This window comes from Rhinolophus ferrumequinum, chromosome 9 (assembly GCF_004115265.2).
Source record: "Rhinolophus ferrumequinum isolate MPI-CBG mRhiFer1 chromosome 9, mRhiFer1_v1.p, whole genome shotgun sequence".
In the NCBI taxonomy this organism is placed as follows: Eukaryota; Metazoa; Chordata; class Mammalia; order Chiroptera; family Rhinolophidae; genus Rhinolophus; species Rhinolophus ferrumequinum.
The window spans coordinates 21,201,588-21,215,876 of NC_046292.1; the positions used below are offsets into that span (position 1 = coordinate 21,201,588).

The 14,289-nt window shown below is 39.1% G+C and overlaps 1 protein-coding gene across 17 annotated transcripts in view; it reads right to left on the reverse strand.

Annotated features, from left to right (window-relative positions):
• PUM1 (pumilio RNA binding family member 1) overlaps positions 1 to 14,289 on the reverse strand; it is a 111,302-nt gene that overhangs the window by 18,124 nt on the left and 78,889 nt on the right. For all 17 annotated transcript variants that reach the window (XM_033113753.1, XM_033113747.1, XM_033113748.1 and 14 more), the window contains 2 exons: positions 3,796 to 4,063; positions 1,198 to 1,327 (listed from right to left, as the gene is read on the reverse strand). In XM_033113753.1, coding sequence (XP_032969644.1) covers positions 1,198 to 1,327; positions 3,796 to 4,063 — 398 coding nt within the window. The remainder of the gene's footprint in view (positions 1 to 1,197; positions 1,328 to 3,795; positions 4,064 to 14,289) is intronic.

Genomic DNA, 14,289 nt, shown 5'->3' on the forward strand with positions numbered 1-14,289 from the left:
TTTTCCATCCCTGGCGTTTTAGTTTTGTTTGAATAGTTATCATCATCAAACTGAAAGAGACTTTATGAAGAACCAGCTTGCCCAACCCACTCATTTTCCATACAAGGGAACTAAGGTGCGGGGACTTTCTCTAAGTCAGAAAAGTTCCCTAGCTTGTCCCCAATCACACAGCTGTTCATTCGGCCACCCTGAGCTACTATATTAATTTCTGGAGATGAAGATCTCTGTATTTTTGTATCTGTGACAAAATCGCAGTGAAAAGACATTCTCAAATCAAAATCAGAAGTCATGTTTAGGTTGGTTTGTTAGTCCACAGCAGGAGAATTAAGTGTCAAAGAACTTAAGTCGTTAGGAGAAAAGCTGTGAAGATACAGGCTGTGAGTGAGCCATTTTTCTAAATCTTCCCACAAATCAAACAAACTAAGATATAAGAAGTTGACAAACTTCTTTTGTATGGGGGCAGGTACTGTACAGTTTCAGCATTTCTCCCCTGTACCCAATTCTTCATCTCCATGCTTCATTCCTTTCTGGGTTTATAGGTTGGGATTGTTGATCTCATCGCACCAGGGCTACGACGGAAGCCCAGCTCCCTGCCTTTCTGACAGTCTGGGCTACTAGGGGAAACAGACACTAGTGCAGCTATCCCATCAGTCCTTTCCAAAGAGAACGACAAGAAGAGTGGACATTATTCGCATTAATGGAGGAAAACTAAGGAACCATAAGGATGGCCCAAGAAGAAGCATTTAATCCTCACAACTAGTTTACGATGAAAAACACCAGAGCTGGTATCCAAAGATAGTCCTTTAGGAATCTTAAAATTTCATTTTTCAGACCACTTTATTGTGGTCCCACTAAAAGTGTCTTACAAGGATTATTTCCTCCTCCGAAAATGTCATGTTTAGTAAAATTACTGTAACAGTCAGAAATAATGTACTAGATCCTCAATGGAGACGGTAGTTCTCCAAACACATTTCTAAAACAGGTTGGCATCATCTGCTTGGGTACTTAGAGGATGTACTGTTGCTAATGAATTGGAAAACATTTAAAAACACTTAAAAACAAAACAAAACAAAACAAAAAACTACACATACTTCATTTTGAGGGCCGGAATGAGATCGCAACTCTAAAAACAGCTAATGAAATTTTAAAATGCTCTGGAGTTTCTAAAGTCAAAGGATAGAAAGAACAAAGGCTTACTTCAAAGAACTTCTGAATGACGTAATTTCCAAAGACATCCACCATTAGCTGGTAAGCGGCCTGGAGAATTTCATTGAAGACAAGCTGGCGCTCAGCTGGTGTGGCCCGCTCTAGTTTCAGCTGAATGAATCTGAAATACAAAGTAGAAAGGGCAATCACAGCATTTTGGGAAGACTTGGAAATAAGTAATAATTAGCTCAGTTTATATAGTGTATGAGCTCTGTCTGAAACTGCGCGTGCACACGTGCATATACACAGGCACAAGTGGACGCGTGTGTGCACATACACAATCGTTATTTAAATGAGTCATTTGAGCTCACTCAATTGAAGAATTTCTGAAAAGGAAGAAGAAATTTATAGTGTTAAGTATCCCTTAACTGAGCTTTTGAAAGTAGATTTCAATTTTAGTGTATTTCATTACAGTAGGACATGTGTATGAAATTGTATTTATGTGTGAGATGAGGGGAAAACAAAAAAGGGGGTAGAAAAAGAGAGGAGGGGATAAAGGTGGGCATAACACGAGGAGAACTGTACTTGACTTTTTTCTTTAGAAACCAGACCCACATTAATAGGCTAAAAAGCTTAGGGTCCTTACTATATTGTTTAACTCATATTCATATGAAGCAGTATTCATTAATGATGTAGAACAGTTATAAATGTCTCCAGTGTCTTCTGAAGTAGTAGCTACTTAATTTGCCTTTTTTGGTTCAAGTGACTATATCAGAAAAATTATGTTGTCTCTCAATCTGGCCTATAGGATCCAAGTATGAGAAATCCTTGCCCATTAGCAAGCTGGCAGAACTTAGGAAATAGGTTCTTTAGAAGCCATTTCATTGTGCACAGAGAGAAAGAAAGAGAAATGGAGACAAATAGGAAAGAAGTATGGGTGACATCATAATTATACCTTCGCCCCAGGATTGAGCCAAGCTAAATTCTGTGTTTTGTAATAGCTTCTCTCTCGTCTCTATGCAGATTCTCGATTTTATAGAAAGGAACAACAAAGGAAAGTGATGGAGTTGTCTTACAATTGAGCAGCAGAAGCCAAACTTATATCTGAATAATGTCTCTTAGAGAGCAAGATTCTTAATAGGGATTAAAGTAGCAAACACGTACAAGGTATGATCAAACAATACAGTGAATGTTCAAATAAAAAAAAATTTATTACCGAAAAAGACACAATTGCTATTAACCCCCCTCAAAATACTCCCTCTCGCTTCGAACCCTTATCCCATCGTTCTTGCCACTTCCTGAAGCAGTTCTGGAAGTCCTCTTTCATGAGTGTCTTTAGTTGTGCTGTTGTTGCTGCCTCGATGTCCTAAATCATTTTGACTTTGGGAAGAGCCAGAAGTCTCATGGTGCCAGATCCAGTGAATACAGTGGATGAGGACACACTGTAATGTTTTTATTTGACCGAAATTGCCATATACCAGAAGCGATGTGTGACAGAGAGTGAGTGCTGTCATGATGGAGGATGACTTACGGTACACTTTTAAACACACCCTCACTCAACACCTTTGCTCAATTGTAGCTCACACCGAACTGCACCAAACAAGTTGAAACTTGTCACACTGTTACTAAGGTTCAATGTACCACTTCGCATCCTAAATAAAGATCCCTGCCTTTCCACTGGATGGCACTCGGCAGCAGCAGTCACCATTTTTTGTGATCACAGTGGAAAGGCTCCATGTCACACGTCACTTCTGGTACAGCAATTTCTGTCAAAAACATTACGGTGTGTCCTCAGCCACCTTATTCACCGGATCTGGCACTGTGCAACTTCTGGCTCTTCCCCAAACTCAAAATGATTCAGGACATCGAGGCAGCCACAACAGAGTAACTAAAGACACTCACGAAAGAGGACTTCCAGAACTGCTTCAGAAAGTGGCAAAAACGATGGGCTAAATGTGTTCGAAGTGAGAGGGAGCATTTTGAGGGGGATTATTAGCAATGTGTCTTTTATTGTAATAATTTTTTTTCTTTTCTCTTTCTTCTGCCTCCCCCCCACACTCCGGTTCAAGCTGTTGTTTCTCTGTCTAGTTGTGTAGGACACAGCTCCCTGGCCCATGCTGGTATTATGAGCCTTGCGCTCCCCCTGGCTGACGCTGTCGGTCGGCTGCTCACAGCAGCTCACGGCAGCTCTCCGACACTCACGCCAGCTGCAGGCCGCTCACACTGGCCACCTGCCGCTCCTGGCAGCACACGGTAGCCCATGGCATGTAATAATTTTTTTCAATTTAAACATTCATCGTATTTTTTGATCACGTCTCGTATGTATGGCTCTGTGTTAAGTGTTTCTGTTTCTTAAACTGTAGGTATTCTGTGAGGTTCTCATGAACCAGAAACAGCAGGCTAATCTTTCAGGAAGGTAAAAAGGTTTGTTTTAATTAAGCATGTGATCCCAATTACTAAATGGCTCTTTTCAATCACTTGTATATCTGGTGACCCTCATAATCCACATCCCTCTGAAATAATGGGAAGTATACTAAGAAGCAAACTGTTTCAATTGTTTTGTGGCAATTCAGAGTATACCTTATCTGAGGCATGGAATGGAAGGCGTTAAGATTTCAGTTACCTTCAGTGCCAAAGCCAAGTCCTCACCTGGACCCATGCTGGTCTTGGGAAAATTCCATTATATGCCCAGCAATTTCCCGCAGTTGTAAATTGGGGTACCGGTTATTTCGAAAATCCTCCAAAAGCCTGCTCCTGCCAGAGGGCATGACATCAGACATTCCGTATCGCAAACGGGAGGAAGAAAAAAGGGTGCTGCTGGGGCTGAAGAGGCTGGAGGCACTGCTCGCGCTGCGGTACTTGGCTTCAGCGCCTGGGGCAGCAGAGATGTATCTTCCACTGCCATTTGTGAGTCCTCCTGTTGGTTACAGAACAGGAGAACTCAAAACTCATTCTTAAGAACTTTGTTCAACAGAGGAAAAAGCATCCCGCACATAAAAGCCTGCATCATCTCTTACTGCTTTTCAATTCTGTTGCTGTTGTGTTAAGATTCAATTCTATTAGTGCCATGATTTTCTTAAGGGCAATTCGGCAAGCTGGAAAGAAACTTTTGCACAAAGATTACGAGGGGAATGCTTTTAACCACTGATAGGATACTGCTAGCAAAAATGGAGCAACAGTTAGTGCAGCCCTTAGTAAGCAAAATGATGAGAAACCAGCCTGTCATGTGAACCAGCACCTGAGCACCAGGAATCAGAAAACACAAACTTCATGGAGACTTCAGTTGTTTTCCACTCTGAGCTCTGCGGTGATTCCTGCTGTGAGCGAATAATCCCCACTCCCACTTGAAACCCTCCCTTAAAAACACACACACACACACAAACAAACAAAAAAACCCTGAGTACCCACATTAATCTGTTTTGTACAGGGAGCCCCCAAAATAGCTTTGATGGGAAGGTTTTGCTGCTAAATAGAAGTCTGAAAATCACTAAGGCACCCGAAGCTGAGGATCGGACAGAACAAGGGGTAGAAAAAAGGACATATGCTTTGAAATGGAAGGTTTTCAAGTTCATCAAGAATGGGCAGCTCTTAACACCTTCTATGGAGACACAGCCTAACATGCACTAGTGACAACTTTCATGCCACTGACACTGTTGTGACTAATGACAAGGGAACAATTGTGAATCCCTAGACAGAGAAGATCAAAAGGCTTATCAAAATGTAAAGCAAGGTAATAAATTATAATGTATTTCCAATGTTCTTACGTTTTAATTATGGGATTTTTTTTTTAACTTTAGATTGCACTATAGAAAAGATATGAAGCCTTTCTGTTTTCCCCGCACTCCTGTTAAACAAAAAAGCAAAGTAGGTAAGAAATACCACATAAACCACAAAGAGTGTAGATAAATAAGGATCCATGAAAAAAGTCACCTAAGGTGAACTTCTTCATGAGTTTTAATGAATGTCTAGTTTGGAGTTTAATAGTAGCTACAAAAATATACCCCGCTTGGATTTCTATGCAGAATTCTAGGACCCAGCTTCAAAGGTCTGAGTCTCAATGAAAGTGATGGGACCAAAAGGAAAAGGCTCAGTGTTAAAATCTGTAAAACATTTACTGAGCATTTGTCCTATGCCAGGCTCTATGATAGAAGCATTTCATATATATTTTCTATTACATTCTCACTGACATTTTGGAAAAGGAGTTTTACATTCCCATTTAGGTAACAGAAAATTAAGGCCCAAAGAGGTGTCATGCTCACCCAATGCACACAACCCAAAATGATCACGGCCAGATTTCATCACAGGACTCAACTCCAGAGTCAGTGTCCTTGCAACTATACAGGACTCATTTCAGACTCAATTATATCAAGTTTTCTTGCTCTAAAGGGCAATGTCATTCTTGTCCAATTCCACATTTCTTTATCCAAATGGAAAAGATTTAAGGAAAGAAAGAGGGTTTATAAGAAAAGAGAACAGTGGCCATATGGCTGTTCTTTATTCCATTTCAGAAACAATTCTTTCTTCCCTGACTTGAGAATGGGGAGAAATGGGAAAAGAGATGGCAGTAAGTAGTTCAGCAGGTACTGGGAGAGTGTGGTTACAGCACGGAACATACTTAAGGAGAAGGAATGTCATGAACACACACAGTTTTGAAAATAATTTCAAGGTATTTTAAGAACTTGGTCACTAACAAAGGCACTTAGAGAAAAGTAACAAATCAACAGAGAAACAGAACCACACTCCTAAAAGGCCTGACACATATCCATAGTGACATGGAAAGTAGTCAGGTCATTCATGACAAGGTTGAATGACGGGAACCAATCCTGAACACTGCTTTACCTCTACACTTATGTGACCCAATAAATGCATTTAATGTTTAAGCCACAATGTTCTGTTACTGGGGCCAAAAGCACCCTAACTTATCCCTAACACTGGATTCACTAGCTGGAGTAAATCACGGAGAAAGTCTACAATAAAGATTTATACATTTGCCCTGAGGTTTTCATTTTGGGCGCTGGTCTCACTGGATGCCAGACAGCACACACAGGTGCACATACATGCAAGAGCATATACACGCATATACACACAGTTTTTATTACTGAGGAAGGAATTATACCAATTTGAAAAATAAATTTTCCCAGGTACTATATTATAAATGGCAAACTGACAGTTCACAGGCATATTCTGCTTGAGCCAACTAATTGGTTCCATTAAACCAATGCTTGAAGTAGATTTTTGCTTAAGACTACAGTTTTCTGGTTGTTTATGAAAAGGTACCTGGCAAATAGTAGGCCATCACTAAGTATCCACTGATGAATTTCCTTTAGATGGGGAATATGCAGAAATGTGCTTTCCGGTTGACTATGGTTGACACGCCTATATATTCTTATACCCAAACTACTATACTCCCGGAGGTGACCCCTGAACGTGTTTAAACTTTTCACACAGGGCCTCAAAGGGAGCTTCTTAGTGATTTCTACAGTATTTTGACAGTGGTAGATTTCATAGAGCTATGTCCTATGACAACATTCCACAGAAAATAAGGGCTTAAATAAATGTTTTGTTTAAATTAGTATGTACGAGTTTCCATTTCCACATATAAGAAGCTTGGAAGTCACCACTCCATCCTAACAACAAATATAAAGCTAAACAGACTGAAAAGTCAGGAATTCTTGTTGGATCCATAAGTGAGGGGAGGACAAAGAGCAAACCACTGCCGCTAAGATTGGAGAGACAGACAGGCATATACAGGCTACTTCACAGCTTATCAGAACAGGGACTCGAGCAGAAACCACCTCTAGAATCAGTACCAAACAGGAAAACCTGAAGTGTAACTGGCAAATTGCTTAGAGACTCAGTGTGGACAATTCTGAGTTAAAACTCCAAGGGGCCCGATTCATGGAAGGACCCCCTACAATATTGTGAGATGTACCTCCAGGAGCCCAATCAGTTCCCACAATAACTATCAGAGACAATTTTCCTTGGGCTACTGGCAGCATGGAGGTAAAAGGAACAATTGTGAAATATGCCAGAGCACTCTCTCCTTAATAAAGCCTACCCTCTGGGGAAACTAGTTAACCAGAGCCTAACCTGCTGGGTTATCAGAGACTGACTGACCTGGGGAAGGGAAAAATTTAACTACAGCCTACTCAAACCATTCTGTCCCACCAAAAGGGGGAGAAAACAACTGAGAAACACCTGTGAAGTTGATAGTCCAGAGGCACAGGCTCACTAAAAAATGAGATGTGATCATAGGACTACAGAATGCTTCCGCTCTCCTGGTACCTCACCACCTTACTAAAAATCTATTTTACAGCAGTTCCTTTTACCCAGTATATAAGGCTTGGCTAACAACAACAACAAAAAAGCCAAAGAGCAAGCATCAAAGCATCAGAGCGAGAATGGCAGGGACACTGGAATTATCAGACTGGAAATTTAAAACAACTATGATTAATATGCTGAGGGCTTTTTAAATAAATAGTACGCATGTAAGAACAGACTGGCAATGTTCAAAAGGAGAATGACGGAAATCCTAAGCAAGAACCAAAAAGAAATGGTAGTGATAAAAAACCCTGCAACAGAAATGAAGAATGCCTCTGATGGGCTTATTAGCAGACTAGACACAGATGAAGAAAAGAAAATCAACAGAATCCTCGAAAACCAAAAAGTAAAGAAACAAAAACAAAAAAACAAAACCCCAAGCAACCAGAACAGAAAATCTCAAGAACTCAAAGACTGTGCGACAACACATGGTGGGACTATCAGAAGAAGAGAAAAAGCAACAGAAGAACTATCTGAAGCAATGATTGAGAATTTCTCCAAATTAATGTCAGATACCAAACCACAGATTCAGGAAACTCAAGAACACCAAGCAGGATAAATGCCAGAGAAAACTACAGCTATGTATATCACCCTCAAACTACAGAAAACCAAAGCTAAATAAAAGATCCTGAAAGAAGGCGGGGGCGGGGGGGGGGGTTGGGGGTGGTGGACACGACTTACGACTTACAGAGAAGAACAAAGATAAGAACTACATCCGACTTCTCAGAAAAAATGCAAGCAACAAGAGAGAAGTCAAATATTTAAAGGGTTGAAAGAAAAAAATCCTACCCATGTAGAATTTTGCACCCTGCAAAATTCTCCTTTAAAAGTGAAGAAATACTTTTTCAGACAAGGAAAAATTGAGGGAATGTATTGCCACTAGACCTGCCTTGCAAGAAATGTTAAAACAATTTTTTAGAGAGAAGGAAAATAACACAGGTCAGAAATTCCGATCTATATAAAGAAAGGAAAAGCATCAAAAAAGGAATAAATAAAACTTAATATAATAAAAACTTTTATTTCTCTTATTCTGAATTGATGTGAGATAAGTATGTTCAAAATAATAGCAACAATGTATTCAATTATGTATGCTCACGCTTGTATCATATGTACGCTTATGTATGCTTACATAAAAGTAAAATGAATGACAGCAATGATACAAGAGGTAAGGAGAAATTAGGAATATTTTATTATAAGGTATTAGCACTACATGTGAAGTGGTATACTCGTATTTGAAAGTGGACCTGGATTAGTTGTAAATGTACAATGCAAACTATAGGGAAACCGCCAAGAAAAATTAAAAAGAAAAAAAAAAAAAAAACCAGTATAACTGATGTTAAGAGAGGAGAGAAACTGGAATCACATAAATGTACAATTAAAATCACAAAAGACAGAAAAAAGAGTGTAAGACAAAAACAGGAACAAAGAACAAAGGCAACAAATAGAAATCAGTAATGAATATGGTACATATTAATCCAACTATATCAACAATCATTTGAATGTCAACAGTCTAAATGCACCAAATGAAAAGACAGAGATTGTCGAAGTAGATCACAAAACACATCCCAACTATAAGTTATCTACAAGAAACCCACTTTAAAAATAAAAACATGTATACATTTAAAGTAAATGGATGGACAGAAAAATGCCATGCTAAATTAATGTGCTTCAGTTGTCTATACAAGTCTATGAAAGGGTTTTCCGTCAGTAGCCATCTAGTATTCCATTCTCTAGCTATGAGGAATGTTTTTGTTCATTTGTTTTTTTGTACTTGTAGACCTAACAGATGCCTAATAAGCATCTATACCTATCCCCAGCCCAATTCCTGAAATGTTTCCTCAGGCTTGTTTTTCTCCATAATTCCCAGATGGTACCATCTTTAAATTCTAAGCATCAAGAAGTAGCAGATACTCTTCTTATAAGGACACCAGTCACAGGATGAATGACCCATCCTATTCCAGTATGACCTCATCTTAATTACATATTAAGATGCTGTTTCCAAACAAGGTCACATTCACAGGTACCAGGGTCTAGGGCATCAACGTGTCTTTTTGGGGGACTCGGTTCATCCCACAACAGACATGTGTAGAACTGAGTTTACCAGCCCCAGAAGGAAGCAGCACAGGTCACACATGCATGGCTAGTCCACGTGGAGAGGGGAGCACGTTGGAGGTAGGAGAGCACATCTGCTGCTCAGTGGCTGTGTCATTTGGTCTCTCAGGTTCCCTGTCTCTCCCAGGGAACCTGAGAGGCCAAATGACACAGCTACTGAGTGGTGTCATTCGAGAGTGGTGGGGTCTGTCCCAGTTAGATAAAATATTTGTTGTGTGGGTCAAATCACGTTACTTTTTATCATAATCAAGTCTTCATAATTTGTCTCCAAACCACCTTTATCGTGTCATCTTTAATGCGGCCACTATTTATGATGAGGGCACACAGAGCTACTTGCGCCTTTCCCCAAATACACCACGTGACTGACATAACCACTCCTCAGTGACAGCAGTTCTTTAAGCTACTAAGGCAGTTGGAGGCATGCTTTCCTCCCAACACGTTTTCCCTCATCTGCCCTATGCTTGCTTCAGTCTGAAGTAACTGCTTCCTCAGCAACAATTCCACAGTGAACCTAAATACTCATATTTTCATTCAGCCTGATATCACAGCTATATATATTTGTTATCCCTGCAGGACAATCAGATCCCTAAAGGAGGGAATGGTGTCTGTTTCCTCCCACTTCCCCCACCTCCCCGCCCCCCAGTTGCTTGATAAAAGACCTGCTGGATTAACATCCGGTCAAACAAAATTTTGTGTGTATAAATGCATCACAAGCAGCAAAGCAGAAGACAAAATGATGATAATTATTACTAAAGAGTACAATTTGAGGGGGCACTGGCAAAACAGTAGCAGATAAAAGTTATCATTATGTACATGGGGAAATCTATGGGTAGGCAGAACATGAAGCCATTAAGGTAAGAATCCGACTTCTGGGACACTCAGATCCACAACCTTTAACTCTTCTTCTTGTTGAGGTAGGAGGTGGAATTTATTAGAGACGGATGCTTTCGGTATAGATGAGAACACATAGGCTTCATCTAATGCACATATAAACCACAAACGAGGATTTACAGATCTAGATGTTAATAATATTAATAATTACGAAAATAATACTTTCAAATTAAGAAATATAACACATACTTAAGGCAAACAAAATAAACACTTGCAACATCTGCCTTGCTCGGGGTCATAAAAAATTTATTTGTACCACTAATCATGCACATGCATGTGTGCATAGTTATGTATGTGACAGATGGAATGGGACGACTGAGAAAGTGGGAGGAATATTTCACTTTTAAAAAAACTACCACCTTATGCCAACAAGTTTGACAATTCAGATGAAATGGACAAATTCCTAGAAAGTCACAAACTACCAAAATTGACTCAAGAAGAAACGGAAAATCTGAACCTATAAGACTTAAAGAAACTGAACTAGAAATTTAAGATCTTCCCACAAGTAAACACCCAGGCTAGGATGGCTTCCCTGTTGAATTTTATCAAATATTTAAAGAAATAATACCAATACTTCAAAAACTCTTCCAGAAAACAGAACTTATTTCCAACCTGGATTATAAGGTCAATATCACCGTAACAAGTCAAACAAAGACATCACAAGAAAGGAAAATGACAGATGTCCTTTATGAATACAGATGCAAAAATTCTCAACAAAAATATTAACAAACCAAATCCAACATGATCAAGTGGGATTTGTCCCCGCAATTAACATCCAAAAAAAAATTAATGTAACATACCCTATTCATATAATAAAAGGTAAAAATCACATAGTCATCACTAAACACAGAAAAAGCATTTAACAACATCCAAAACCCATTCATGACAAAACTCTTAAACTTGGAATAGAATGGAACTCTACCTGATGAAAGGTATCTATGAAAACCCTACAATGGGCAGATCTCGAAGTAAAAGAGGAACGCGTTACCCAGATCAGGAACAAGGCAAGGACGTGGACTCTCATCTATTCTATCTCACCAGTGAAATCAGGCAAGAATAGAAATAAAAGGCATCAAGACTGGGAAACCGTCTTTATTCATAGGTGACATGATCCTATATATAGAAAATCCTAAGGAATCCACCCCCAAACTATTAGAACTAGTAAGTACAGCAAATTTGCAGAAGATAAGATTATACAAAAATCAATTGTATCTCTATAAACAATCAAGAAGATATCCAAAAATAGAACTGGAATACAATTCCATTCAGAATAACAAATTATCTCTCTCTCTCTCTCTCTCTCTCTCTCTCTCTCTCTCTCTATATATATATATATATATATATATATATATATATATATATATATATCTCACGTTGGAACAAATCTAACAAAACACATGTAAGACCCGTACACTGAACATTTCAAAACTTTGCTGGGGGAAAATGATGCATGCAAAGATGAATCATCACCTAACACAATATACAAATTTAACTCAAAATGGATCAAATACTTAAATATAAGAACTAAAAATTAAACTTTTAGTACAAAACACAGGAGAAAATCTTTAAGACCTTGAGCTGGCCAAAGATTTCTATACCAGAAAGCATGATAACCTGGACCTCATCAAAATTCGAAAAGTATTGTGCTTCAAAAAGACAACATTTAAAAAATGAGCTTCCTCTTCCTGTAAGCAGCCTGCAGTGATCTCTAACAATGGTACACTATTCACCTGACCCAGAGAACCCCACAAAATCATGCACATCGAGTTCAAATCTTCATGTCCACATTAAGGACACTCGTGATGGCCCAGGCCCTCAAGGGTATGCATATCTGAAAAGCCACCAAATATGTAAAGGATGTCACAGAAGCGATGTGTGCCATTCCGTTGTTACAATGGTGGAGTTGGGAGGTGCGCCCAGGTCAAACAGTGGGGTTGGATGCAGGGTCGGGGGCCCAAAGAGTGCAGAATTTTTGCTGCACATGCTTACAAATGCAGAGAGGAATGCTGCGCTGAAGGGCTGAGATGTCGACTGTGACCACCGAGCACAGCCAGGGGCACAAAGCTCCCACGACGCGGCACAGGACTCGCAGAGCTCTTGAGCAGCTTAGCCCCTACCTGAGCTCCCCCTGCCACACTGAGATGATCCTCACTGAAAAAGAACAGACTGTTCCTAAACCAGAAGGGGAGGTTGCACAGAAGAAAAAGATCTCCCAGAAAAAGACTCTAGAAACAAAAACTTATGGCCCAGGAGTAAACTCAGCATCAAATAAATGCTAATAAAAATGTAAAAAAAAAGAAAGAAAGAAGAAAACACACGCAAAGCTGTATCTGGCGAAAGACTTAAAACCAGAATATATAAAGAACTCTTACAACTCAATAATAAGACAACTCATTATCAAAAACTGGGCAAAAAATATGAGCAGACACTTCACCAAAGATGTATGAATGATTAATAAGCACATGAAAAGATGCTCAACATCATTAGTCATTAGGGAAATGGAAATTAAAACCACAACGACATACCATTAGGACAGTTATATTAAACAAGACAAGAACAAATGTTGGTGAGGATGTAGAGAAACCCAAATCCTCAGACACTACTGGTGGCAATGTAAAATGAGGCACCAACTTGGAAAATGGTCTGGCAGTTTCTCAAAAAGTTTAACATAAAAATAACATACAATTCTACTTCTAGAGAAATGAAAACACATGTCCTGAGAAAGGTTGCATACGCATGTTCATACCAGCACTACTTCTAATAGCCAAAAACTGTAACCAACAAACATCCTTCCACTGAGTGGTTCGACAAAATGTGGTATCTCCATGAAACGGAATAAACTACTGATACACGTCACATTGTGTGTGAAATCTCAAAACTATGAGAAGGGCAAGAAGCCAAACAAAAGAGGTCACATATTCATGGTTACATTTATATGAAATGTCCAGAAAAGGCAAATTTAAAAACAGAAAGTAGATCTAAGGACATGAATGGGATTTAATTGTAAATGGTCATGAGAAATCTTACCGAGGGGGTGAAAATATTCTAAAACCAATCTATGATGATGAATTCAAACAGCAACAAAATTGAATTCTACATTTGAAATGGGTGAATTTTATGATACAATTTTACAGTAAGATATAACTCAATAAGGTTATTTTTTAAAAAAAAAGTTTGGTTTTTAAATAATGGGTAATGGAAAAAGCGCCCAAGGGTCTTAAGGAGGCACTCAATAAGTGATTGGTGAACAAATACAGGAAAATAACCAAGCAGGCCACTGACTGTTTTCTTAGAGTATCCTAACACGTCTGATTACTGGAAGCATGAAAATGGTAACATGTAGAAAAGATCCTCCCTGGGATAACAGACTAGACTAGACTGTGCCTTTCAAACACCTAACTAGCTGGAGGTATTATGAAACTCATGAACCCAGGCTGAGTTTAAGTTTCCCTGTGGAGAATAGAGTCATGTGAGTACTTAATACAATGAATGAACGAACACAATGAATAATGGCAGAAGCTATATTACATCTGGCCTAATATATATCTGGTTAAAGAAATGTTAAGTTTCTTACACGAAAATGTCTTCAGGGCCTTTGTATGTACGGACACTGCTACAAACCAAACACCACACCTCTATTTTCTCCAGGTTAAGACTAAAGCACACAAGAAGCCTTTTCTTGAGGAAACAGACTAAACTGAGGCAAAGCTGTAACCAATCAGGACACCAAGTTCCTCAGAATGACATGTATAATTTATGTAGTTACATGCAGTGAGGCCAAGCCCAATGCAAACACACGTACAACTAAGTTGCAAGGTA